The sequence below is a fragment of the Lagopus leucura genome, unplaced genomic scaffold (genome assembly GCF_019238085.1).
Source record: "Lagopus leucura isolate 7727_CA_CO unplaced genomic scaffold, USGS_WTPT01 Super-Scaffold_810, whole genome shotgun sequence".
Taxonomy (NCBI): domain Eukaryota; kingdom Metazoa; phylum Chordata; class Aves; order Galliformes; family Phasianidae; genus Lagopus; species Lagopus leucura.
In genome coordinates, this window is record NW_024962261.1 from 5,854,575 (window position 1) to 5,882,496 (window position 27,922).

General features: G+C 38.3%; 1 protein-coding gene across 1 annotated transcript in view; it reads left to right on the forward strand.

Moving 5' to 3' along the window:
• The window catches only part of ADGRV1 (adhesion G protein-coupled receptor V1), a 253,152-nt gene extending 229,353 nt beyond the window's left edge, over window positions 1-23,799 (forward strand). Inside the window, exons 89-91 of the mRNA XM_042866113.1 lie at window positions 13,987-14,178; window positions 15,813-15,990; window positions 23,378-23,799. Coding sequence (XP_042722047.1) covers window positions 13,987-14,178; window positions 15,813-15,990; window positions 23,378-23,496 — 489 coding nt within the window. The 3' untranslated portion in view covers window positions 23,497-23,799. The remainder of the gene's footprint in view (window positions 1-13,986; window positions 14,179-15,812; window positions 15,991-23,377) is intronic.
• Window positions 23,800-27,922: the final 4,123 nt, after the last annotated feature.

A 27,922-nucleotide genomic window follows, 5' to 3' on the forward strand; every position in this document is an offset into this window, starting at 1 on the left:
AGTGATTCTTACTATATCATTTTTCTTAAGCACAGAAGTTGAAGTTTTGTATATGTGATAGTCACACATGAGATTAAGTCATAATCTCTAATTCCTTTTCCTTTGCTCTCAGCAGTAGATAGTAGTTACTACCATTACTTTTCTTGTTTTCCTTTTAGATTTCTTCCCAAATCAAGAAATTCAGTTTATCATCTATTTAAAATCAGAATCATAGAATCATAGAATCGCTCAGGTTGGAAAAGACCTTAAAGATCATTGCGTCCAACAGCAACCTAACCATGCTGCCGTAACTCTAACGACCCCCTGCTAAATCATGTCCCTGAGCACCACATCCAAACAGTTTTTAAACACGTCCAGGGATGGTGACTCAACCACCTCCCTGGGGAGCCCATTCCAGTGCTTAACAACCCTTTCTGTAAAGAAGATGTTCCTGATATCCAACCTAAAGCTACCCCTGGTGCAACTTGAGGCCATTTCCCTTCGTCCTGTCACCTGTCACCAATGAGAAGAGGCCAACCTGCTTTCGCTGTAAGCACCTGTCAGGTATTTGAAGAGAGCAATAAGGTCTCCCTTCAGCCTTCTCTTCCCCAGACTAAACAGCCCCAGTTCCTTCAGTGTCTCCTCATACGGCATATTCTCTAAGCCCTGCACAAGGGTTTGTGCCCTACTTTGGACCTCCTTCAGCACCTCAATGTCCTTTCTGTACTGAGGTACCCAAAAGTGGACACAGTATTCAAGTTGAGGCCTCACCAATGCCGAGTACAGGGGCAGGATGACTTCCCTAGTCCTGCTCACCACACCATTCCTGACACAAGCCCGGATGCCTTTGGCCTTCTTGGCCACCTGGGCACACTGCTGGCTCATGTTCAGTTGAGTGTCCATCAGTATTCTGTAAATAAGTTTTGCAGTCCATCAGGAAGCTTTCCAGCCACTCTTCCCTAAGCCTATAGGGTTGCCTGGGGTTGTTGTGACTGGAATGCAGGACTCAACACTTACTGAAACTCATATAGTTGGCCAATCAATCCAGTCTATTCTGTTTCTTCAGGGAAGTCAACATATGACTAAATTGCTAAACACAATTGCTAAAACACAAAGTAAATACATTTTGTTGTCCTAGTTCATATATGTAAGTACAATTTTTAGGGTGTGTTTGTACCTTTTAATGGAGAAAGAAATACTTAACAAAAATTTTACATCTATTAATGTGATACATGAAGTTTAACCAAAGTTTGTGTCAAAGGCAGTTGCAAGTAATGGAGTGTGTATTCTCAATGTCCATATGGAGACAGTTCAACGTGGAGTTACCTAAAGACAGATATGGAAGTTCATCTGTACACTAAAACTTCCCTTACTTGCTAACAATGCTCAGAAACCAGTTGTGCTGATACCAAATGTATTGTGCCTCACTTACCTATATTAAAGTACATCTGTAGTTACATGTAAACAGAAAGTAACATATCTATCTTCCTGTTTCCCAGAAGAATCTTATTGTATCTTGATACAATACTGAAACAATGCAAAAAACAGCTTAATTTAACAACAACAACAACCAAACAAAAAAAAAAAAAAAAAAAAAAAAAAAAGGAAAACAAACTCTCAAGAATATATAAATAAATAAAAACAAAACACTCCCATCTCACAAGCATTTTTGAGGCTTGAAATACCAAAACTATATGTAATGGTGAGGCTAGGTGTATGAAGAAAGCTAGGATTTGCTATTGAGAGTGCTTAATTCAACTGATTTGGCCAACAGTATGAGTTGCACTGTGTTATATTGAAGTTTTCCAAGTGAGCCATACTATGCTGGACTGAGGTGTGGAAAAGCAAAAGTAGCCAGAAGGTTACCATTCCAAGAGTCCTTGCCAGATTAGGATGGTGAATGTTACGCTGTGGTTTTCTACATTCACTAAGTTAGACCAAATAGCACATCAGGCAATCAGACTTCCCTCGCTTTCCTTTGTAGCTGGCTTTTATAGACAAATGTTTGACCTTTTTAATATAAAACTTTGAAATCCACCCTCCTGGCAAAGTTTCCCCTAACATAGAAGTGTCTCACTGTAGCTTCATTACACTTCCCTCATGAGATTACTTCTACCTCCCATCAGGCTTTTTATCACTTGCTATCAGCTCATCATTACTGCCAACTTCCAGAACGAGACAACATGCAGCTATAAGCACCTTCATGTGTGGCAGTCTGGAGGTGAAATCATCATTAGGTCAGCGTTCCCAATTTGGTCTGACTCTCCTTGCTGGTGGGGCTCACGTTGGCATAGTGGCCTTGCTCTGCTCATGACTGTGACTGCATGGATCAAGGCTGGAGTTCTTCTGTGAAAAACACGAGGACTGTTTCCAGCCACATGCTCTCTGCCTGAACCACTGCGCAAATCTGCTCCTCTGACTGAGAGTTGGCAGCTTTCTATATTTGCTTTATGTTGGACTTCACTGTGCAGCCAAGACAGCTCTGTCAAACACTTTGGGTGGTTTTGCAATGAGAAAACATGATACTATCGAGCCAGCAGTTACTGCCATAGAAGAGTGCTGGAAAGAATAGGTAGTGATCTGCAGCCCTCACACAAAGAGTGAGATCTCTAAAGGACATATATTCCATGCGAAGTAATGGGAAAATCTAAGCTAACAGAAAGAAAGAAAAAGCCAAAAAAAAAATCCCAAACCCAAAACAACAGCGGAAGGTTTTAGTGTTTTGAAAATATGTGAAAGTCCATCCTTCAGCAGATCTTATCAATCCTATCATTTTTTTCCTCTTAAGAAATGCTCCATACATAGCTGGTCACAGAACAGGACATATCCAAATTTTTGTTTAGTGCTACAAACATATCTTAGGTCACTTCTGGCATTAATCCATTACAGAGAATTTCCAAGAGGGAAACTAACTTCTTGTTTTTCAAGTACAAGCAGAAACAGCAGTTCAATATTTCGTGACTTGTACTCTGTTTCTGACAATGGATAGAACTGTGTCCTCACTAAATTCAGTAAATACAGCAGGGCATGAAAATGAACTGTTCTCTTCCTTTGTTTTTAGGTATACATACATGTATGTAGATATATCCTTAGACATATCCTTGAATATTGCATTGGCATGCACTAACTTAGGCTTTTTGTAGCAGAATCACAGAGAAATAACTAAATGCTACAAGGCCATTACTCTATGAAGTGTTCTTATCTCAAAACTGGAGAGTGATCCATGCTTGGAGGTAGGCAATGAAATTTGCTTGATATTCATTTCTTCCTATTTAGTTTCTGAAAATTTCCCATACTTTTCTTGTTTTGAGTGTGCTAATGCTTCCATTTAGCAAGTCCAAACATTTTTTTTTATGTCAGTGGCTCTTCTATTTAAAACACAAGTTATAACCTGCAACCAGAAAGCTTTTGAGTGACTAGATCTTTAAAAAACTCAAACCATCAGTCTAATACTAGAGTGAAGGCATATCTATGACTTGTTTTTGTTGTTGTTGTTGTTTTTAATTTTACTTTGAGTAACAATCCCTATTTAAAAAATCTCATTAATTCTTAAGGCACTCTTTTTTTCACTCTGAGCTTTCTATCTTTCCACATTCTGGGGGCAAGGCAGAGAGGGAGTGGAAAATCAGCTCATTATATGAAGGCAGAAAGTGAATGATATCAGAGACAGAGCCAAATATATCATTATTCCTCCACCTACTGTGGTGCACCTACTTGTCAACGATGGAAGGACATCTAGTCCTTGTCCTCTTTTTTTGCTCACATTTCCTTTCTTTGATGAGCATTCCTACTCAAAGCAGTGTTAACTTCCTGCTTTATAAATAAGACTTGCCTTCTGCTGTTTTCCATACTGTAGAAAGGCTGTAAATATCTACAGTAATTTCCATTAAAATCTAGAGGAATAGGGAGTGTAAGCTACTGACAGGATTCTGTGAATCTCCTTTTAATAGCAAGACCTACACAACAAGACTGTGACAGCTCCAAATGGTTTTTCTAGTAGAATGCTACAGTATAAGCATATCTTATTTCCATCATCCTTTTCCTAAAAACCAAATCAGACAGAACATGGAAGGTAAATATGTCAGTAATGCTAAACCCCTCAGTTCCCTCCATGTCAGATTTTTTTTTTTCAAGTTTTCTTGTCTTCTTGGCTATTGAAGTAGCACCAATCACTCACAGTTTTGCTCTTTTATGATGCTCCTGAGAAATGCTGCTAAATAAATCATATGTCCTATTTCTCAGACACATATCACAGAGTAATAGGGAACAAACAAACAAATATAGGTTTAAGATATACTACTTTTTTTTCAGAAAAAATAATATATCTGAAAAAAAATCAATTAAAGGAAAAAGTTATTGTCATGATGATAACTCCTAGGCTCTACATAAGTCTTCATTTTGAATTCTTCCCCAATAGCAAATAAAATGCAATGATACACATAAAATTACCTTCTCTTTTATGACTTCCTGCATCTGTCAATGCAGACTTTCAGCTCCTAATTCCTTTTAATTCTTTTTTAAAATTAATGTGCATAAACAGAAAATAGTACTTTAATAAGAAGTCAAATACTGAAATGAATACTGTAATGCGTTGCAGAACTCCTACTTTCTTGGACTGTGTACGGTTGAAAGTGACCTGTGTACAATGATGCCTGTTTGTATGTAGCTTATTGATCTTCCAGATTCTCTCTTGAGTACTGCTTTGCCATAGTATCTTGCTGCCTGCTTTCATGCACATCTAGAGATTTGATTGTTCTAACACTGTCAGTCAGGGAATCTCACAACCAACGGCCGTAAGTGACAAAGGATTTTTTATTTGTCATTTCTTGCCTGTTGGAAAAAGAAGTTAGAGCTGTGTCAAGGCTTAGACATTGAAGTGTCATCTGAAATGTAGGGTTCTTAATGTTTACCCTGAAGAGTAAATATGACTACAGATTTTTAAAGAATATTGTAAAGTTTAGCAGTAAAATCATGACCCTTATTTTTTTAAGTCTCTGTAGTCAATGCAGTTGAAAAATACATCAAAAATAACTACGTAGCTTTTGGTATTCTTGGTATTCTTTGGTGTTTCTTCTTTTTTTTTAATGCAAGGTTCCTCAGTAGACAAATAATCTAAGTTTTCCAGTGATACATGACCTGGCTGCTTTCTGCTACCTCCAATAGCACAAAGCACAAGAAGAACCTGATACCAAGTGGACCTCATGGGCTACAATTCTGACATCTGATTCATGTGCAGGAAAAAAAAAAGGGAAAAAAAGCAGAGGGTAATAACCCATGGGCAAAGAGATGGGAAGAGATGGGGAAAAAAATGCATCTGTTCTGCTTTGCCTTGTCTGTTCTTCAGCATTCTTAGCCTCTTGTGGTTGGTGTGAGTTACTGAGTCTCACGGAGAACTCTAAAAAATGGAAGACTGCAGCTAGGACTGCAGAGGTGAATTTTAAGCTGCTTCTGTATGCTTCTGTCTTGTGTTTGTTCTCCACACATCATGCCTGTCCTACTGCTGTATTCTTGCTCTTTGACTCAGTATTTATTTCTTCCTCAGCTCAGCTGAAATACAAAAACAGGGCTTCCTGGGTATTTGTGGAATGACTACACTGGAAAGAAGTAATGGAGTCTTATTCCAACCCAGCTTGCACATCTGGCAAGCTTGGCAAAACATCTGTATTTTCAATGCATCTTTAAGTTGAACCCCTATCTTTTACAGTTTGAATCTCTCATCTTATAATAAATAAACAAGAAAAAATAACTTTGGCAGGGCTGAAATAGGAGGTACAAATGACTGTCATGTGGGAGTAGCTGAAAGCGTGCTATGAGCTATGCAAAATATTTATAGTGAATCCTGAGTATCCAAGCAAATCTACTTTTTAAAGATTTCCCAAAGTCTGTGAACCTTTTAGGTGAGACTCAGCCAAGTTTAGACTAATTCCTAGCTGAATGCATTTTGCCAGAAAGGAATTTATGGCTTTGGCACCAGATAGAAACTGCAAGATTCAGCATTGTCTTGGCATAGTTGGCATTGCATAAAAAGAAACTTGGCAGTATGGACTAAGTTTCAGGTGTTATGCTAATATTAAGAAAATATAGTCATAATAATGAAAACATAGTATTTTCATCATAATTAAAAAATATACTCGTAGCATTTTAATCTCTGGAATTATAAGTTTATACAAAAGAAAGCACTTCAAACCACTGTATCTTAGTGCAAATCTGTAAATTTATAGATCACTCTGTAAGTAATACTTTATACTTATTTCCTTTCAAACTGCAACAGATGCAGTAACATTATTTGACAGACCAAATACTGAGCTACACAAAACACTATTTTTAAATATAGTCATTACTAGTAGCTGATGTGTGTGAATGAGCTGATCAAGATGGTATTCATTTTGTGGTGTGACAGCTATGCATGGCCATACAGAATGTGACTTACTTTATACATAACTGTTGCCACTTCTGAAACTCACCATGCACTGCCTCACTGTGCTCACATCCACTGTTTGGTCTCCATCAACACTCAGCAAGGTTTGATGAATGTTGGTGGTGCCATTTTTCCTTCATGGGAGAATTCAGTGACAAGTCTTTGCTCCATATGCACTATTATGTCAGATGCCATTCTGTCAGACTGCCCTTCTGCTGCCATCTGTCACACAGCAACAACATGTCATGGAATATTGGTGGTAATGTTTAACTTCTACTGCCATGCCACCAACATCCACCTCTGATGTCATGAGCCAACATCATAAATAGGAAGCATTACTTTCAGAGCAGCCCTTGTACAGTCCTAATGATAGTTGTCTGAATGATTCCTTTCGTTACCGCGTTATTTTATGTTGGCTTTTGAGTGCATTATGTATGCGGCGATGGTTGCGTGGTTGCTTCAAGAAATGATGTTCTAATGTCACTTCTCAAGATGGTGAGTTTTGCAGTACTCAGTTACTTTCGTCTTTTGATTTTTAAGTGAATTTTTAGAACTTCAGCTAAAACTGAGATAAAGTTTCATCTACAGATAAAAAAAATAGAAATAATAGAAATAGAAAGCAGATACCTTGTGAAGCAAAGTGCTGATAGTCTGTGGATGTTCCTGCTAGAAACTATGATAAGCAAGAGAGAAATGTAATTGATAAGTATGATTATAACTTCATGAAAAGTGCTGCTTAATGGCAGTTAAACAGTCAAAACTTTGATGATGCACAGCAGGTCCAAAGCTTACTTAACAAACGTAATCACCACTTGGCAGGTTTGCATTACTAAGGACATGGCTTTTACAACAGTGACTTTGAATGCCAAGAAGAAGAGTTAGATTTAAACAGAGAGATCTGATTTACATTTCAAAGGTTAATATTTCTGTAGAGCCATGAGTGGGAGATCTTATGTGATGGCTTAAGATATAGTAGCATGTGACTAAGATAATACGTCTGTCATCATGACACCAATAAAAGATCTTCAAGCTGTTCTCAAAGAAAACATGGATGATAAAGATTTAAAAGAAAAAAAAAAACAAGTATGTATTGAAAGACTGTTTTTTAATACCTACACATACACAAAAATGGTGCTCATGGGGTTCATCATTATTATGCTTGAAAACCGAGTAACTTGGAGAGGTGAATAAAGAATTATGTATGTTTTACATGTGTCACTTGGTAAACATTAATGATTGTGCATAAGTATGTTCAATTCTATGGCTAATTTTCTTCCAAAACAGATTAGAAAAGACAAAAATGTCAAATATATATCAGACATTGTACAATGGCCCTGATAATGATTTCCTGAAAGTGATTCCGTCAACTGTGAGTCATTTCTTGATGTGTAAATGCTAACTTCTTGAACATGGCAAAACATGGAAGTTATCAGGATTAATCAGACCAGCTATTTTCCCAAATGCAGAAGGCATTAGTTACATAAATTAGTCCTAATCCAAAGCAGGCTTTGACTGGCCAGAGATAGAAAATTACAGCAGAAAGCAGCAGTCCACAGCATGAGAATTTCCATCAAATTAATGAAATCCCCATGGAAGTTCACAAGAAGTCAGCAGAGGCATTCAGGTGCAAAAGCACCAGGAAAAGAGCCTGCCACCCCAGACTGGCCACTGACAGCTGCCCAGAAATCATAAGCAGCAGAGAAGGGTGGCCTGCACATTGAGACTGTTTGCCAACAGTAAAATTGGCATAGTCCAGACAGAGAATAAGGTTAAGTCTGACACCATGATAAGATTATTAAAACTAGAGTTAAATTAACCAAAGCACAGACCATTCTGCATAAGTTCCTCTGCAGAGAGCTGAGCTCAAAAGTCCATCAGAGTAAAGATAACTCCTCAGTTGACGAGACATCTGTTGGTGTGTGATTGCTTCTTATTTTGCCACCTGGCACCAATAAATGTGTAACTTTAAAAACAATAATGATGTTGTAGCTATGGTGATCTAAGCCTACATAGTGAGAAAGAATGATCCAGTTCTGGATACAGAGGTCTTTCTGTGATATGCATAAGCTACTACCTTTCCTTGCAAGCCTTGATTTCTCCAAATATTCTCTTTCGGAAAGTCAACTTTTAGAAATTGATAAATAAGAAGTAAACTATACAACTTTAGAGCACAATGAATTTTGTTAAAGCTGATAAATGCTTTGAAATCGGTTGAGGAACTGTGGTTGTTCAAATGACATTTGTTTTCCAGAAGTCCTGCACAGATGCTTTAGTTTTATAAATAGAAATGCCCTTCTTCTAAAACAGATCACATCATATGAATATGCTTCTTCTTGGGAAAGTTCTTCAATTCCAGGACAGGGTATCTCAGCCATGAATGAAAATACACGCATGTGAGAAGTGTGATATATGCTCATAAAAAATAATAATAACAATAATTTATTGCCTTGATGTGTTTGTTTTCATTAAATCGGTAGAAAGTCATTTTTCTTACAAGACTGTTTAAAATTATGAGAAACAGCAAACATCTTGGTTTTCTCTCAGTATATAGGAAGGGGATAAGGAAGAGGTTTGTTGATGGCCTAAATCTGTTGTTCCTTTCTCCTTATTATTGGCAGAATTATCTCAGTTTCCAAATTCAGAAATGCTGCAGTGAAGCTCAGTTACTTGGAATATGTAGAATTAGAGGGCAAAGAGGGAAAGAGATAAAAAACAGGCATCAAATATGCAGTGAAGACATTCAGTGGATCGGTCTACCACGTCTGCATGTGATCTCATGGAGATGTAAAATTTATTCAGCCTCTTTATTTACAGCTGTCAGAGTATGTCCTTAATTTAATAGCTTCCTGCTACTATTGCACCACAGCGTAGACAAATCAAGCTTTTGTATTTGAGAATTCCCCTCACGCATGTGCAGGCACAAAACTCCACCAGAGTTAAAAAGGCAGTAACTAGAGCCTGAAGAAATTATCACTGCTGACTGTTGGAGAGAATCAACTGTACAACTCTGGACCATGTTGAAACTGAGGATAAAAGGACAGATAGAGTAACACTACCTCCGAAGGCCACACAGTAATTCTGTGACTGGTGAAGTATCTGGATTGGCCTGGAGCAGCATCAAGGCCGTTTCCATCTCACTGGCTGAAAAGATACCCAGTGGACTCTTTCTCATGTGAAGCATCCTTCAAACAGTTGGCTTTTTAGATTTGTTTTTTGCCAATTTTTGCCTCTTAACAGTGCAAGAAGGCAGATATAATAGGCAAACAGATGTACAGACTACTTTGCTGAGATTAAATAACAAAAGTTGAGTTGTCTTGCATAAACATACACTGCATGAACAGCAACCTTTAGTGACAATATCTTACACACGTTTTTCAGTCAGCCACTGTATGTATTTGAAGAGAATTGCGAGTTTCCCAGCTGCATTTCATTATGACAGCCTAATTGTCTACTTGAAGTAGTTCTAACCTTTCTCCAGGGGAAACACATTAGTAATACTTTTCCTTCTTATCTTTTTCTGTGACCTGAGAAACAGTATTAATAACGCTGTCATAACGTAGCCATTATTTACATGGAATTAAATGTTTTCTAAGCAGCCCTGGGGGTCCAGCGCGCAGAAGTTATGTAGCATTACAGTTATAGCCTCCAGAATCCTATTTTATTCTCTTCATCTTTCAATCTCCTCCCAGAATCTCAGGCTGGTAATCATCAGTCACATCACTCTGAGACCAAACAGTTTCTTCTGACCTTCCTGCACGTCTTCACAATGGTTCTGAATTTTCATGCAATAGCAAAAGGCAAAGGTAGTAGGCAGTACTTTTCTTTTTCCTTTCTTTTTTCTTTCTTCTTTTTTCCTTTCTTTTTTCTTTTTTTAGTAGAAGCCATGGAGTGAAATCTTAAGAACACAAAATGAGTGTTTACGTTATAACCTAAGGTGTAATTACCTGTGCTCCTAATATTTGTAATCCAAGTACAGGCAAATCTATCTTCTTTTGGTAACTTTGGAGTATTCAGCTTTCTTCTCAGAGCATCCTGTGAACAGAATTTGACTATTCTTTACTATTCTTTGTCTTTCATATTTGGTCTAGTAAAGACACTGTTCATATATATCTGAAAAGCAAATTGGTGGCAACTTGGCCAAGGCCATTCATGATAGACACAGTGAAACATACATTACAGTGTCAAGAACCTTATTTTCATGATACTTTAAGACTATTTCTACAGTATTAAAGGATGAAGTGAAAAATAACAAAGAGTATCAAAAATGTAATGAAGGAAAATTCATTTTTCAAATGAGTGCTTTTTTTAAAAAAAAAAAACAACTGAGACATATTATAAGGGTTGTGATTGCACTGACATTCAGGGTATCTGCATACTTGCTGTGCTCTTGCAAAGTAAACAGTCTGTTAGCTTCTGGTGCTGAAATAAGGACAGATCAATATGGCTTGATCCATAGCGTCTTTGTGTTTATGACTGTTGGGACTCAGTATTGTCTGTCAGAACCATTTGTCTAATTTTCATTTGCCAACATTCATTTCCAGTGGTTTCTGATAGTGACATAGAATAGCGAGAATAAGATCATAAGCTCCTTAGATTCTCCAGAATCCAACAGCATGCAGAACTTCATTTCTACAAGCCATAGATTTTTCTACAGTTCTCTCCAGAACTGTACAGGAAAATGCATTGAAGAAGGATCCATCCTTTTTCTACCTAAGCAAGTAAAGGTCTTTCCAACAGTGCAGTTCCAGTGTGATACGTGTAACCTACTTAGGAGTGTTGGTTTTCTGAGATAGAATGGTTTCATAAGCTTCTGCTTGTAAGGCAGTGTATAATATTCTGCTGGGTAGGAGAAGTGAAACTCACAAATTTTTGCTTCTGTTACCTACCTTAGTCTGTGAATTCTCCTCTTCTTAGATCAGTCAGACAACCTCTCAATTTGACCATTGTGCAAGGACTCAGAGCGGCCTTATCACTGCTCCACCTCAACATGTGGGATTTCCCTGAACATCACATGCCAAAATTCCTTCCAGTCTACAGTACTAGCAAGGGGAGACCTCACAAGATCATTCTACATAGAGTTCTTGGTTCCTATTATTTTTCTTTGCAGCTTGTTACTGAGTTTGACAAGATTGTGTCTGTGTCTTAAATGGAAAATGTGTATCGTGGTAACTGACAAATTACTGTATGATTGATGCCCACTCCCCTATTTTAGGAATGCATTACTATGAAACAAGAGAAGGCTAAAAAAACAGCTTGAACTCTATGGATCACATCTCATCAGTCTATCTCTAAATCTAGATTAATGAAAGGAGGGCTGCATCTGGAGTGAACAGAGGGGTGCCAGCTGTGAGCCAGTGCATCCAGGCACTTCTGGCCCTTGATGCCTGAGTCCTGGCAGCAGTGAGAGCAGGCAAGGGTGTTTTAGCTGTCAAAATGCTTCTTATGGTGCTGGTGTAACAACAGTTTCTCAGAAATAGCACTGCCTGAAACACACTGAGACTTAAATAAGGGAACTGAAGTTAAAGAGGTAATTGTGGTGCTCTATTCTGTGTTTGTTTGCTTTACTAGAATGTGTCTACACTCAGGCCTGCACAGAAGCACAACATAGCATCAGCCTTTCTTAAAGGAACCTGGTGTTCCTCTGGTTTTGGGAGACAGCTGTGCAGAGCTTGCAACTAATTGGTTTCCTTGAGAAATTACAAAACCACTTAAAATGAATGCATGACGTTTGTGACTAGGTCCTTGGAGATGGGAATGCCAGAAACTGTTCTGAATTCTAGGGCTGAGAGTCACCACTGGTATCCATTCTTCTTAGAACTCTTATCCTTTACACATCCATTAAACTTAAATTAGAAGAAATCCACTTGCTGGTCCCATTATGTTTGACCTACATGAGAGTCCTTGGATTTGTTTAGAGAAGGAAAGGACATTTTAGTCCCTTTTTACTGTCTCTTAAGTGCAATATGTGTTTGCATCAGTTTTTAGGAATGTATTTACATGAATCACTAAGAAATTTCCTTTGTAAGCCTCTCAGTTAAGTGCTTGAATCTTCATGACAAAAAAAAAAAAAAAAAAAAAAAACTATCTGGAAAAGTGAAACACTGTTTTGTTTTTTGTTTTTTGTTTTTTTTAAATAATTGTTGTTAACACTTTTGAATTGTTTTCTGTTTAAAAAAAAGAAAAAAGTTTGCACAGAACTGTGTGTCTATCTGGATTTATTGCAACTGCATGAAGGCATTTCCAGAGTTTCACTAGCTGAGACTGAAATCCCACCAAATCCCATTTGCTTCTGTTAGCTTTGGACCAAACTGTTATTATGCACTGTTTTGTTATGTAGTTTTGGCCTTAGATATTATGAATCTGTGGATGAAGCATTGTTTATGTTGCCTGCTTTATAGGAATGGCAGCGAACATACTCTCTCAACGTAGATTTGAAGTTCTTTCTACTAAAAATTCCCGAATATAATTAGATGAAACTCCTTACTATTTATAATCCCAGCTATTACTGTCATGCCAATGGGCTCCTTTCCAGTAAATTGTTCTGTTTAGTACAATTGGTTATAGAGATCTAGAGGACAAGATGAAATACAAAAAGCAATGCAAACATAACTGAACTGCAGTAATCAAGAAGATTCCTGAGATCTTTTTCATGCACACTTCTGGTTAACTCCTTCTTTATGAATTATTTATTTGGATGATTCCTTAATTTAAATGCATAATTTTCACTCAGTATCAGTGCAATTTAATAATTAGAGAAGGAGAAAGTCAGACTGCATATTCAGAAATTCCATCACTGGGTTTCTAAGCGAACAGAGGACAAGGTTATAATAATTATTATATATTTTATTATATATTTTATTATTATATATCTTATATATATATATAGTATATATATATATAATGTATTATAATAATTATATAATACAATTCTTAGCTAAATCTGAAGCTCAAAATTTGCAATTTTTAAAGAAGAACTTCAGAGACACTCAGTACACTCTTTATAGTAATCACAAGTAAAAGGCAGTGTGAGATTAGTGGATACCATAGAGAATATAATTTATGGTTACAACTTGGTGTCTGTAACAGCAGAAATACAGACTGAAGCTGGGGCAAGAATATAAGAATTAGCAAGGTCAGTAATAAAACAATTGTAGCTAGGGACCAACAGCCAAAGCCTATTGCAAAGGCAGCCTGTAACCACATTTTTGCTGTTATGACAACTGTAAAACTGTTTTCATTGCTGTGAACTTGGATTTGCTGTGGAACTGTGTGGGTTCAAACAAATAATCATTTTCAATGACTCTTCGGGTTGTGTTTGTTTTTTGCTTGTTTGTTTGTTTTTGTGGGAAGGATAGCATTTAACTGGAGGCCTTTGGATGTGCATTTAGTTTTAGTCCAGGTCGCTGATTGACAGTGATGACATCTTATTATCCAGAGAAGCTAGCTGCAGCCCTGCGAGGCATGGGCTGCTGGTGTAATGGAAGGCATCTGTTACAGCATATTGCAGCTTGCTCTAACTGTGTTCAAAATCTGAACGTATTTTCCTTCTCTTCACATATGGACATTCTTTTTCTCTTCCTATGTTCCAGGGTCTTTATGTCTTTGTTGTATATTTCATCCTGCATAATCAACTTTGTTGTCCTGTGAAAGCAAGTTACACTGTAGACATGAACGGACACAGCACTCCAGGATCTGCTTTCTTCACTCATGGCAGTGGTTTGCCAGCTGCGGGGGGAGAGATCAGCAAGTCTACTCAGAATCTCATCAGTGCTATGGAAGAGGTAACAGTGCTCCATAGTTATTGCATGTGTTAAAAATGTAGTTTTAAGTGGTAATGCTGAAGTGAAGTGAATGAGATGATAATTATCGCAGTTCCTCTTTTCCTCTTTTTTTTTTTTTTCTTTCTTTCCCTGAGTGTATATGGGAGAAAAGTTTCCTTTTACTGTAAAAAAAAACATTATCCATGGCCATGATGATATTCTTGGAACGTACAACTCAATGGCACCATCCCATCATGGGAATTACTCTTTCTACTTGCGTGTTTAATTTGCTACAGAGGTTGGTTAAAGTGCTGTCAGAAGTAGGACACAAGAAACGAAAATATCAGGATTATTCTTTCGACATACCATGGGTCTTAAGATGAGTTCTAAGTTTTGAATTTCACGAAGTCATGCTCTGTTAATTTTGAGACAGATTATTTTCAATCTCGTCATTTCTGGAACTGGAGTGCTGCCAGTATCTATTTTTTACTATCTGTAGTAAACCAAGGTGACTTTTGATGCTATGTATGTTTGCTGAGTGTAGATGAAGAAGATTCCAGCTGATTTAATGGAATTTCAATATTTCAAAGAATCAAGTCAGCTCTAGTAATACTTTCTGTAGAAACCAAGCTGCTCAACTGTGTCTGTTTTGTCCATTTCTCTGCTTGCTCACCTGTAGATTTGCCAGGGTGTAAAAGCTCCTTCAGCTGCTTCTTGGCAGACTGCTGTTCATTGGGCTTCTCAGAATGTCACTTAAGGTGGTGTCTGACTCTCCAGATTAGTGGAGAGCATAGCTTCTCAGCTCCATGAAGTAATCTTTTATATTCTTGTCTCTCAAACAATGGGTGAGCAATATGCCAAGCAAATGTATTTTGATTGTCATAAAATATATGAGTTTAGAGCTCAGAGCTCTGGCTTTGCACCACAGTTATGGAGGAGATAGATTTAAAAAATTAAAAAAATTAGAAAATTAAAAAATTAAAAAGCAAAACCTTTTTGTAATGAATTGAAATTGTGATTTTTGTTTTTATTTTATTTATTTATTTATTCGGTGCATGTATGGCTTCACTTTAAAATGGTGGTGGATGAAATATAGCAAAGTTGCTATCAAAGCTGTAGGGCTGCACACCAACACCTTCAAAGACTGATAAATGACTTTAAGAGATTGTATTGGTAGATCCTAGAAAGCAACAAGTTGACAACAGCAAATCATCAAATGCAAAGTAATGCTGATTTGTGGCTGTAGGAGGAACAGGCTCCAGTGAAGGAAGAAGCAGTGGTGAGAGGAGAGTCACAGAGCATATTATGGCTGGAACAACTTAGTGCTTTCTTAAAAGTTCTCTATACCAGGGGCCAACGTTCAGCAAGAGGAAAATGTTTTTAAAATTTTGAGATGTGTAAGGCAGGTTGTAGTAAGCAGGTTGTAAGTAAGTTAAATGACTTGTTTTGAGTACATACACTTATGTATGTATGTATGTATGTATTAAGCCACCTAGTTCAATACAGAAGCAACTGAATAGCTGGCTCTAAATCTGATTTTGAATTCAGCTCTGGTTGTAGATTCTAGTCTGTTATTCCAAAACAGCAGTCATGTAAGTTATTTTTACAGTGTAGATTTTATGATTACTGCGTTTGTGTCTTTTTAAACTCTACAGGTGCCAGCAGACTGGGAGAGAGCATCTTTGCAGCCTGCTAGTCAAGCCACTTCTGCCTTTAAGCAGAGTCCACAAAATGGCAATGTTTTCCACCCTTCGGGAGGATTTAGTAACAGCTCCCTGGTTGCTGATGAGGAGTCACAGGAGTTTGATGACCTAATATTTGCATTAAAGACTGGTGAGTGATTGCTCTCCTTGTTCTTCAGACTGTTACGTTGTTCTTCACTCTAATGGTGTCACCATTTCATGAGATCGAATTACTGTTAATTTAATCTGATTACCATTGAAAATACAAGCTGGAAGGTTTTGGCTTGATCTACTATTCTATGAGCTAAAAATATTGTGCAGACTATTAAAAATAACAGAGGACTATGCAAAAATAGGTTTCAAGTCATGATAATTCACAGACATACAGAATGTAGCAGCAGATTGGAGGCTCTGACATTTTTCCAGAAGTTCATAAAAAGCTAACTTGCTGCATTTAGATATTGGCCATCTTTTTTCCTGTTCCTTTCTTTTTTGAGTTGATGTATAGAGTATACGTATTGTCTGTCTTTATTTTATATATTTGGCAGGCCCAAATGTATTTTTGACACCGTGAAATACAAATATTTTTCTTATAATCTTGCGTACACTACAGAAAATAAGCTAGATAGATTTCTTCCTAAACATAACAGCCAACTCTGATGAGCTCACCATGTTGCTGAATAACAAAGCTTCAGGGAGGGCACTCTAGATGTCTACACTCAACCTACACCTGTGAAAGAAATCACTTGTAGTCAAAGTTTTCTCAGTGTTCTTAGAGTTCATTCCCAGCTTTACCTTCACTGCAGTATTGCTTTTCTATTTTCTCACCGACTCCACCAATGAAACCTTAGTTTATTCAAATGATGACATAAAAGGGCAGCCAGAGATGGCCTTCGGTGGAAGAAATGAAGTAAAACCTAATTTAGAGATAAGCAAATGTGAGAACTTCTGATAAGAAGACCAGAAAGGGAAAGGAGTCTCACCTGGTAAAATCTAGCAGATGTTAACCTGAGCCCACCCTTGTAGACATGGGTGAAATATGGGTGAGCTAGCTTGGTGAAGGTATCCTCAGGATTACTCAAACAACCTCCTGTTATGTTCCTGAGGGCCTCACCAAGCTTATGGGTCTCCAGGAGTCCTGCAAAAGAAACCGGCTGAATCACCAGGTTAACCTGGTTCTCTGACACTTTACCAATAATTCCCCTCAGTGGCACCAGTGAGAACATCTGAACTGGGTGGAATACTGGGAATGCTAATGAAGGGACAATTTGTTCAGCTTAATTATAACACTTAATCTCTTAATTCAGTTGCCACTGAAGAAACCTCTTCCGATTATGAAGATAACTGGATGATTTAAAACTGAGCTAGTGCTATGTAATGATTTTTTTTTAATGAAGTTTGTCACAAATGTTCTATTTTACCATTTGATTATCCTGAAAACTATGCCGATTACAAATTCCCTGTTGTGCATTTAAAGATTCTGTGCAACTTTCAAATGTGAATGCATAAGCTTAGAACTGCAAACCCTTTTTTAAATGTCTAACTTTCAATTCTTTTACTCCTTTCAGAATATTTTGAAGGAAACTAGGTCATTCATAGGATGTTAATGCCATAGGTAACCACTTAAATTTAATGTCTCAACTGTTGCATATGGTGTTTGCTGCTTGAGCAACTCAGTTGACATCAGCTGGCGTATTCACTGGGGTAAACACTGTGCACTGTGGAAGACTGAACATTAAATCACAAAGAGCAATCTAGGCAACAGCAGTAGTTGAAAGTGATGGTTAACATAACACACCACAACTCTTTTTAGATTGATTTTTTTTTTTTTTTTTTTTGTATAAATCTTCAAGTTCCATCCTTACTTATTTACTGTCCTATGAAAAGAAGTAACTTTTAAACAAGTTTTTGACTTTTTTTTTCCTAACTTTTACTGCTGTCTTCTCTAGAATTTACATTAATATTATCATTTGTTCCTGTGAGCCTCCTTTTGAAGCTTGTAAGATTTGAAGTTGGGACCTCAGGGCACAGTCTGAGAAAAAACTTTTGTTTACATTACTTGTTCAAGTAGAGCCTGTACCTTTTGCATCAACACCTGTTCTCATGCCCAAACTGCTACAGGGGTACAACTCCCCTATTTCTAAGAAAAAACTAGTCCCATCTAGTTTCAGCCTCACATACGTTTGAACAAACCAAACTGAAGAGGAGGTACTGAGGTTAGAGTTGCTTTAACCACCGAAGTAAATGTTTATCAGCTATTGCCTTAGATACAAGCTGCAGCTCAACATGTGCTTTAATCCAAGACGTGAGTTTCTCTAAAAATGGAAATCATTGCTGTTTTATTTCTACCTTTCCAATCCAGTGCATGGCTAATGAATCAAGGTGCTTTGACGGCATGAGAGACAACATCAAGACAATGAAAAGGAACAAGAGGTGATACAAAGCGAGATTTCTTTGCATTTCATGATAGGCTTCAGCTGTTACTACATGCACTGAGCTGAAGGAAATTTTATGATAGGTTTAAGCTAGCAGCCTGATGGGAGCCAGTTCCCAGTCCCTTCTGCCTGCACATTTCTTCTTCCTCTCTTGCATCACTGGTTGTTCTCACATGAAACCGCAGAGACGCAGGTCAGAGAGTTCTCCTCTCCTTCCTCAACCCACCCTCTTCCTCTCCTCCAGCCACTCCACGCTGTCAGTCTGATGCTTGCTTACACCAGTCCCAGCTCAAAGCAGCAGCCCAGCACCAAATAGACTCAAACATATCAGCAGCAAAGATGCCCCAAAGTAGTTCTCCTCCACCTTTGTAGTCCACACTTTAGTTCAGCTCAGAATTCCTTTTCTGGGAAAAGAAAAGCTCCTGGGAGAGTGGAGAAAAGGTGCTTTTTGCAGCATATCAGCTGTTTTTATCATTCCTGAATTGAGAAGTGAGCTCGTGGGGATAGAAGTAGAAGAGAAATGCTTGCTCTGCTGTTCCTGGAATTTTACCTCCAAGAAGCAGAAACAGACACCTTCATTATCTGTCATTCCTTAAAACTGTCAATCTGTAATCAAATTCAGCTTTAGCTGTGCTAAAATATTAGCTCCTACTCTGAGGGCTGGGTGAGGATCAGCACTGATTAGCAGAGGAATATGCAGAAATGCCTTTATGCCTTTCTGCATTTCATCTGTCCTTTCTGCTTATGTAGTTTGAAGCTGTCTGAAGGTTACTTTAATTTGTGCTCAGTGCCTGCAGACCTGACGTTTACTCTGGCAGTCAGGATCAGTGAGAAAGAGGGTGCAATCTTAGGTCTGTTTAGCTGTCAGCAAAGCTAAAATCTCATTCCTGTCATCCTGCTTCACCCTTGCACTGCAATTGGCCACACTGTGTGGTATTAATTAAAGATGGCTGAAATTATACAGCTTAAAAACCATCACGGAAGCCTTTACTGCACAACTTTCTTCTTGCCTTGCAATGGTTTAGTAATTTGCAGTTTGCAGCGCAGCTGCACAAATAGATGCACTGGCACACTTCACCTGATTGCTAAAGAGACGTGTGGCAGAACTATGCACTTAGCCCTTGGTTCCATAATCATTAATGCTGGACCACATTACAGATTAACCTGGAATATGGACTGGATCATAGGAAGGCAGACAGCTGTGTCTCTGGCTAATTAGGTACACAACAATGTACTGTTTTGTATCCAGCTTTTATGCTAATGTTACACAAGCCTTGCATCATACAGCCACAGAATTTTTTGTGTCGTGCAAATAGTCTAAAAGATGGACTTGTTCTGTCACTAAAGTCATAATTTCTTATTGTTACTGCTAATTGCACTAATTAACTTTTAAAATGTTATAATTTTGAACTAGATCTTTTTTTTGCCTCTTCCTTTGTCTCTGTCAGTAGATGATTTAATAAGACAGTTGCCTTTCTGATTGTCAGAGTTGTATGTTGCAGACATCTAGGCTAAAGCCCACTATAACATGATGTTCAGGGGAATTCTGTGTTGGTTAGGTCTGGGGAGATAAAAACTGAGCCCACTGAATAAAAATAGATGGAATCTCCAAATAGCAGTCTGTCTATCAGCTTTGCTCTAATGCATAAATATCGTAAGTGCATGACAGCTTTACTGGTCTCTTATCTTCCATCCGTGTTTCCGCCACAGATGCTCTTGTTTTCCCCCTTCCATAATGCACAATACTAAACCAAACCATTCCATTTCAAAATATGGCAAAACCTCTGAAAGAGGCTCTAAGCCCCTCCTGTCCTGACTGATGACCCACCTGTGTAGCAAGTTGCTTATAAATATATTTATGGATCAGAGCTGGGAATGCGAGCCTAGTACATGGTACTTTCCAAATATGTATCAGTATCAACATAGAATTTTTTCCCATCAGCAATGTGAATGTTTTTTGCTCTAAATAGAGGCATAAAATGGTAAGTATTAAATATTCAACTTGGAGAATCCTTAAAAAAATCTACTATGTGAATTTGAAAAAAAAAAAAAAAAAAAAAAAGTTACATAGAAATGCAGTTATGACAATGAAATGTAGTACAAATTAACTCATAAATTCCAGTTTTTGAACTGGGGTTCCAAAATCAGCATGTTTTTACACTTTGGTGTCATCACTTTAGGTACCCAGTTCAGGAACTAAGCATCTCATGTTTGGTATCCAGAACCAAAGAAACTTTTGAAATTTCACATTCTGAATGTTATGCAGTAGAATGCCTTGGAGACTGTCAGTGGGGTGATAAGCTTTAGACAGTGGCAAAATGCCACTGATGTAATTTCTGTAAAGTCCAATCCCTACAAGTAGTAATGAACAAGTAGCAATGAATGGCCCACGTAGCATTTTTCTAATGCACTTTATACATTCAACACAAATTATGGTTATTTTTGGAAACAGTACAGAAGTGCTTATGAGACAAAAACCTCCCCTAAGATATAATGACTACAGTCAGTACAAAACAAACCACATCTCACTTAAAATGCTTCAGTGAAAGTAAATGGTAACAACTGCAGTTTCAGTGCATGTAGGCATGCACTGACAGTCTTTCAACCAGCAGATGTCACTGGAGGGATCTTGCTGATTTTGCAGAGCTCAGTGACTTCTCAATTTCTAGCTAGCCCTGTGATACAAAGAGAAAGGCCTCGTTTTTGTGTATCAACTTTTTTTTTTTTTTTTTTTTTTTTTTAATGCTGTAGTTGCTTCAAACTGGGGAAAAGTAATACTGCCAGCTACCCAGCACCAGCACCTCTAAGGGAGTGCACGCATTTTTGGATAGGATTATGTTTAAATTCTCCTCTAATCTGAGGACAAGCTGAACCTATGAACTCTCTGAAACTCCATCATGTAAACAGTTGTACCCTTCCGCGCCAGTCAGTTGTTTGGTGAGCTGGTATCCTGGTTACACCTCAGCTCTCATTCCTAAAAAGGACCAGCTCTTAAATAGTTTGTATCAGCAGCTGAACAGGGCTGTTGTAAACCCCAAGTAGTCTGCTCCAGTCTCAGGTTTACCAAATCCCTGATAAGAATGTCCTTAACGACAAAAAATCCCTTCTTAACTCCCCACAAAGCACGCACACATGAAATTTCAGAATAAGTGTGGTATAATAGCAGATTAGTCTTGTATCTGATCTTTTTATAGTAACCAGCACAAGATTCTTCTGGAAACCTCATACTGAATAATTGCAGTATAACCACCAGTAAGACAGATGTGTTTCTAATCCTGTTTAGTTCAATATTTGCCTTAAAATCATTAGCAGGAATGTTTTTGGACACGTAAAAAGAAAATTTTGTAATATAACTTTAAATGTTTTCAGTCATGTCTTTTTCCATTTTTGAAATCTTCGTCTTTTTTAGCCAAAATAAATCTTTCTGTGTGAGTTCCAATGCTAATGATGCTAAATAAGAATATTTGTTTCTTCTCTTGAAGTACCTTGTTTATGTCACAGTTATCACCTTGTCCTTCTGTCACCAAATGGCAAATACAGCAGTCAGATTTATCTTCTCTATTACACTCATGTTTCCGTTCTAGAGCAAACAGTTTTAGAGAAGATAAGAAAAAAACAAATAATTTGCTCATGCAATTGTTGTTTTTCCCAGGACTTTGAAACAGATTTTAGTCATTAGGACCATAATTTGATGAAAAGGTTAAATATGCATGTAAATTTAAATGAGTAAGTGTGGTTTAATTATCTTTGGTACACTTATTAACAACATTTGTAATGATTCAGACTCTAAACTTCTCACCTTTATTACAATGTCAATTCATCTATACCTCTCCTATCACAGTCTGACAGTAGTTGCTGATCTTTAAAGAGCTTGGGTCATACAAAACCAAGCTTGGGTCTCCTCTGACAGATGTGATTGAATGCAGTTTCTCCACAAGACACAAACACCAGAACAAAGTGAGGTGGCAACCCTGGAATGTCAGCTGAGACAGAAAAAAGAAATTCATTGTACAACACAGACATCTCTGAAGTTGTGTTTTAGTATGAAAATGGAAATCATTGCCTCCCCTGGCATACCCTGTTCAAGGCTTGTTGAGCCAAGTGTCATTCCCCTGCAACTCCCTTTAACTGACTGTAGTTATAGATCTACTTCTGCCTGAAATGAATAACTTTCCTAGTTATCTGTAAGTGGCATTACTGGAAGACCATCAGTGCCTGAATGCACTGATGTGCAGCTCTGAGCTGTACAGTCCAAAATGTAAAGCCCAGATGATCTGAACACTAACACAACCCAAGTATTTTTTAGGATATGCTTTACAATACAAAGACAGAAGGACTGGGAAATGCAGTGGAATTTATAGTCCCAACTGTTGCTCTGTGAAGTAGTCTGTAAAAATGCTCATTTCATAAAAAGTAGTGCAGGTATCTGTATTTCACACTACACAGATGAGAGAGAAAACAAGGAAGCAGCTAGGTAGCAGAACTCCTGTGACAAAAAGTTGGAGAGGGTGGCCTCGAGAGGTCTCTTCAGACATGTTGTGGAAGTTTCCATTGTCCAAAGGCGAGTATTCTTGCACAGCAGAAGGAAAACACCATACACCAGCTTGTGCCAAATGTGGGTTTAAAAAATATTTATTCAGCATATTTTCTCATGTTGAAATTACAATCTTATTAAAACAGCTGGAATTATAATTTAACAGGGAAATTATATCATTAAAAGTCAATTCTTTATGAAACTGTCCTTGGAAATACCAGCCAGTCCATGAACCCAGCCTAAAACAGGCCTTGATTTATGCTCTTATGATTTCAAGGCAACTGCTGAATAGCTGTTGTGCCATTTACTGGGGGAATTAAAGTGACTGACAGTGGAATTGTAAAAAGTGTATCTGGGGGGTACAAAATTACAACAGATAGTGATATAATCTGAGTATTCAGAATTGTTGACCAATACCAGACAGCTTGTCATGATGCTATATAGTTTGAAAGAACTTCAACAATCAGAGTGAAGCAGAGCAGCCCTGTAAAAGGACACAACGTCACCGTTTCTGTCTCAGGACCCAATCCGCTCTGATTCTTAAGAGTTTTCTGTCTTCTCTGTTCTAGGTGCTGGTCTCAGCGTCAGTGACAACGAATCTTGCCATGGCAGCCAGGACGGGGGCAGCATGGCAAACTCTCAGATTGTTGAGCTTAGAAGAATCCCCATAGCAGACACCCATCTCTAACTCCACTGCTTGCTTGTTTTCCTTTGTTTCCTTTTTTTTTTAAATTTCAGTTCAAGCCTACGTACTTCTTTATTTGTACTTCCCTTTGCAAGAAAACACTGTATGAAACTGCGTAGTAAAATGCTGTGAGCTGTACTGAGTGCTTAACAAAGGATGTTTGTTTGAGTTTTTGTATTTCAGAAAATAAACTGTAGGTTTTTTACAGTGAGCATCAATAGATACAGTGTCATTTGGCCTAGATCTGTATCATGTAGTGAGATGACATATTTCATGAACTGTAGCTTTTTTAAATTAACCTGTATGTGTAACACTGACTAATAAAAGCAATAGAGTCCATTTGATACAACCAAGCCTGTTATTTCTCCTGGCTGCTTGTGGAGCTGGAAAGTGATACAGACACTCCCTCGGACAGAAAGGCATTTTCACTGAAGAGATCTCAGTTTCCTACACTGTACTGTTCTGGTTGGCTTTAGAGCACTCAGATCTGCAGTATTTGCAAATAAAGGTGGCCTGACCTGCATTCTGTCCTGATAAAATATGTGATGATCTATAACAAACAGGAAAGGGAAGATGAAGAAAAACTGATAGTGAAATGACTAAAAGGCCATTCCAGGGTGTATGCATGCTGCTGATTACATTAGCTTGCTATTTTTTTAGCGTTCAATTCTCATCTTCTCCTTGCAGGTAGAAATAAGGGAGGAGTTCTAGAGAGTTGAATTTTCTATCAGTTTCACTGAGAGCCACACGTGTAGCCCTCCTCTGATGGAAGGCCTCAAGTCTTACATTACTCACAGACTTAGATCAGTAGTTGGGGTCATAAACTAACAAGAAAAGCTGCTCCCCTAGAAAAAAAAAAACATGCAGGGGAAGTGTTTCAGAGCCCAGGAGGGAGGCAGGCTGGTCCTGCAAAAATTGTTAACTCTCTGCATCTGCTCAGATACCCTGGAACAAAAACATGTGAAAGCAAGGCAGCAAAGGGAATTTTCCCCTGAATGTTTCTGAGCATGTAGAGAAATACAGTAAGTGTGAAGCAAGCTTTTCATACCTACAGCAGGATCTTGCCTGAAGGATGTCTGTTAGGCAAGCTCTGAGCAGCAGCCTGTCCTTTTAAATGAAAACTTTTCTTATGGAAACTTTTCTATGATTTCTAGTATAGCAGTGCACAAATTATACTGCTCATGCTTATGTATGTGGGACAAATGAAAACAAATACAAAGTTTTCATTGCCTCTGCAGTGCAGTAACCGCTCAGACTGCACAGCGCACTTTCGTAAGTAGACACAATCTTTAAAGTGGAAGGACACAGGTAACTTTCTAGTCAGCAAAACCCTTAAATGAGAGCTTTTAAGTACATGTTTGAATGGCTGAAGAATAAGACTATATAATAAATAAGCCTGTATTTAATGTGCACATGCCCTGCTACATCGAGCCTTAAATTTCTGACTCCCAGGAATTTTGTTGTTTATGCTCGACATGCTGCAGAGTAAGTGAAGCCAAATCTCTGCAGCCAGTAGGCTGACCTGAGTGTGTGAATGACCCTTACTGCAGCATGGGAGGCAGATGAGGCACAGCGGTGTGAGAATGGGAACCTCGAACACTGGGTGCAGGGCATCTGAATCACAATGGGTGACCTGGTAGAGAGTGAGTCATCTAAGGACATTTCATAAGTCATTTTTATATGGGGCCAGACCATTTCCTACAGCAGCACACTGAGCCCTGGCATGTACTGCAAGTATCACTGAAATAAGATGCTCAGTTTGGAGTTAAATCTGGCTTGGGACAGTTTGCAATATGGTGATACTGTAGTATATATTTTTTTAATTTCTGAACAGGGAACTTGGCTCTTTAAGACTTTTTTTAAACTCCGTCTCCGTTCTTCCTGAACCAACTGAGATGAGCAATGGCCATAGCTGATAGGTTCTCATCCATCCACTAATCCTTAACAGAAGCTTGGCCCTTCAGAACGATTGCAACACTTGCTCAGTTGCGAGAGCTGGGGCTGTAACAGATGCCTCATTACTTGCAGTACATGCTACTACATGCTGTGAGAAAGCTTACAAAAGAAGGATGTTTGTTTGATTTTGACTCACCACCGCAAATGTTAATACTTTTGTGTCACTTCAGCTTGTTGCACAACTGGCCTGGTAAGGGATTTACTGTAAATGCATCAGCGTTTTCAGAGTAGATCAGTGGGATTGTGTCTGCTGCCAGCACTTGCTGAATTTTCCATCTCTAGGTGGTGCTCACATGGCTTAAGACCACAAGAAAAACACTAGGTACAGCTCTAGACGCTCTTTTTATACAGATGCTGTGCTGTCTGTAGAAAATTTTGTGTTTCAATAGCACAGGTCTTAGCCACACCGTGTGCACTGTGACTCAGGTGTGCTGATGGCCACACCTGGGCACCTTTACTGACAGCTTGGCTTACACCAGCAGGGCTGAGTGCTTCCTGCAATGCTCTGATTTCAGGCGTTACCCAAAATGTGATAGAGAGTACAGAGATTTCTTTGTTTTTGTAAGATCAGTGAACTCACAGCTAGATGGTTTTCCATTGAATGACCAGAGTTACTAACTCATTACACACTTTGCTTCATTCCCATGCAGAAATACACCAGGACACTCACTGTCTTTTTTTTTTTTTTTTTTTTTTTTTTTCCCCATAGGGAAGGAGCTGCTGTTCCTCTGCAAGAAGCCATTTTGAGGGGCAGAATGAGCAGTATTTAGTAGCAGAATTTCATAGCTCACTGAACACAGAGGATCCATTTTCTAATTAGCTATACCTAAAGCTTCTCACATGCGTTGGCAGAGAGTATGGAGGGCAGATGAGTGAGCGGATGTGTTTCAGGAGTTTATTGTCACTTATGCTCCAATGCAAGGAAACTCACTTCCTTAAAAGACATCTCAAAAAAAATCAAGTGAATAAGTGGTGAAAATTACTGAGCTCAACACAGATCCTTGGGGAGTGTTGTTGTTTTTTTTTTTTAAAAAAAAGCTGATGTGGAAGATTCTGGTTTCACTTCCCTTCTTGGATATACAAAATAAGTCAACTCATGACAATAATCTGGACAGAAATCTTCAGATTTTTTTTTTCCTTAGAACCTGTAGAAGAGCCCCATCATATCTATGTTCTGCTTCTACAAGTGCCCCATTTGCCAACATCCAAATCCAAAGTCATCATCCTGTAAAGAACATCACAGTGTAAAAGATTAAATTGTACTGGCAGCTTCCCAGCAACAAAGGGTGCCTGTGTTCAACATAAAATTATGTTATATTGACTGACCATGTAGAGGTTTTACTAGAAAAGTGCTTAACTTCAGGCATATCCTGCCTTTGGATACACTTCCTTAATGCTGTACTGTGGACATTGGGCAGCTATTTACAGATTCTGCTTCCACAACACCAGTGCAAACTGGTAAGAAATCAGCATGTCCCTGGTTTGCTGGCAGCAGACTTTCCGTCTGAATTCTTTACATGAGTAGTAGAGTGGAGAAGCTGCCACATGTGAGTTTGCATGAATATGCTCAATTCAATATGCTATTCTGTTAATTTTCAGAGTATCAAGAAGCATTTCAGTATTTTGTTTCATTGTTCAACATAATCTTGTATGAATTAGGTAGATAGAAATAATTGCAGCATGGTACTCAAGTATTTTTGAATGAAATATCTGGAACTAAAGTTGCACTGAAACTGAGCTGAATCAGTTGTATAAACTGGTCTAAAAACTAAGAATGTTCTTGTTGTTTGTTTTTTAACTAAGTCAAAGCTGTGTTCCTGATAGAACCTTCACGAATACACAAGATTTTGAGGAAATTATTGGTAATTCTTCTTTCTATCCTGCTACTTTTAAACATTTTATTCTCTGTATACATGAAGACTGACGGGACATGTCTTTGGTGCTGCCACTCTGTTTGGTGTCAAGATTAAGGTGAATGCACAGGAATCAGCAAATTATTTTGCTGGCAGCTGATACTGCAGACTGCCAGGACTTCCCTGGAGGTGAAGGAAAGGGAGAAATATTCCAGGAATTATCAGCACTGAGCTTGAAAATACTGAATTATAAAATCATTTGAGTTGGAAGAGACCCCAAAGGCCACTTGGTCCGACCCCCCTGAAGCAAACAGGAACACCTATAGCTCAAGCAGGTTCCCAGAGCTCCATCCAGCCTGACCTTGAGCGTCCCCAGGGATGGAGCATCCAACACCTCACTGGGCAACCTGTGCCAGTGCCTCACCACCCTTATTATAAAAGACTTTTTCCTTACGTCCAGTCTAAATTTTCCCTCTCTTGGTTTGAAACCATTTCCCCCTGTCCTGTCACAGCAGGCCCTGCTAAAGAGTCCATCCTTTCTTATACAGATTTATATGCCCACACTCCACTCTCTGGCTAAAGCGTACAGCTTGGAGAAGGTCCCAGGAATGTCTCATATC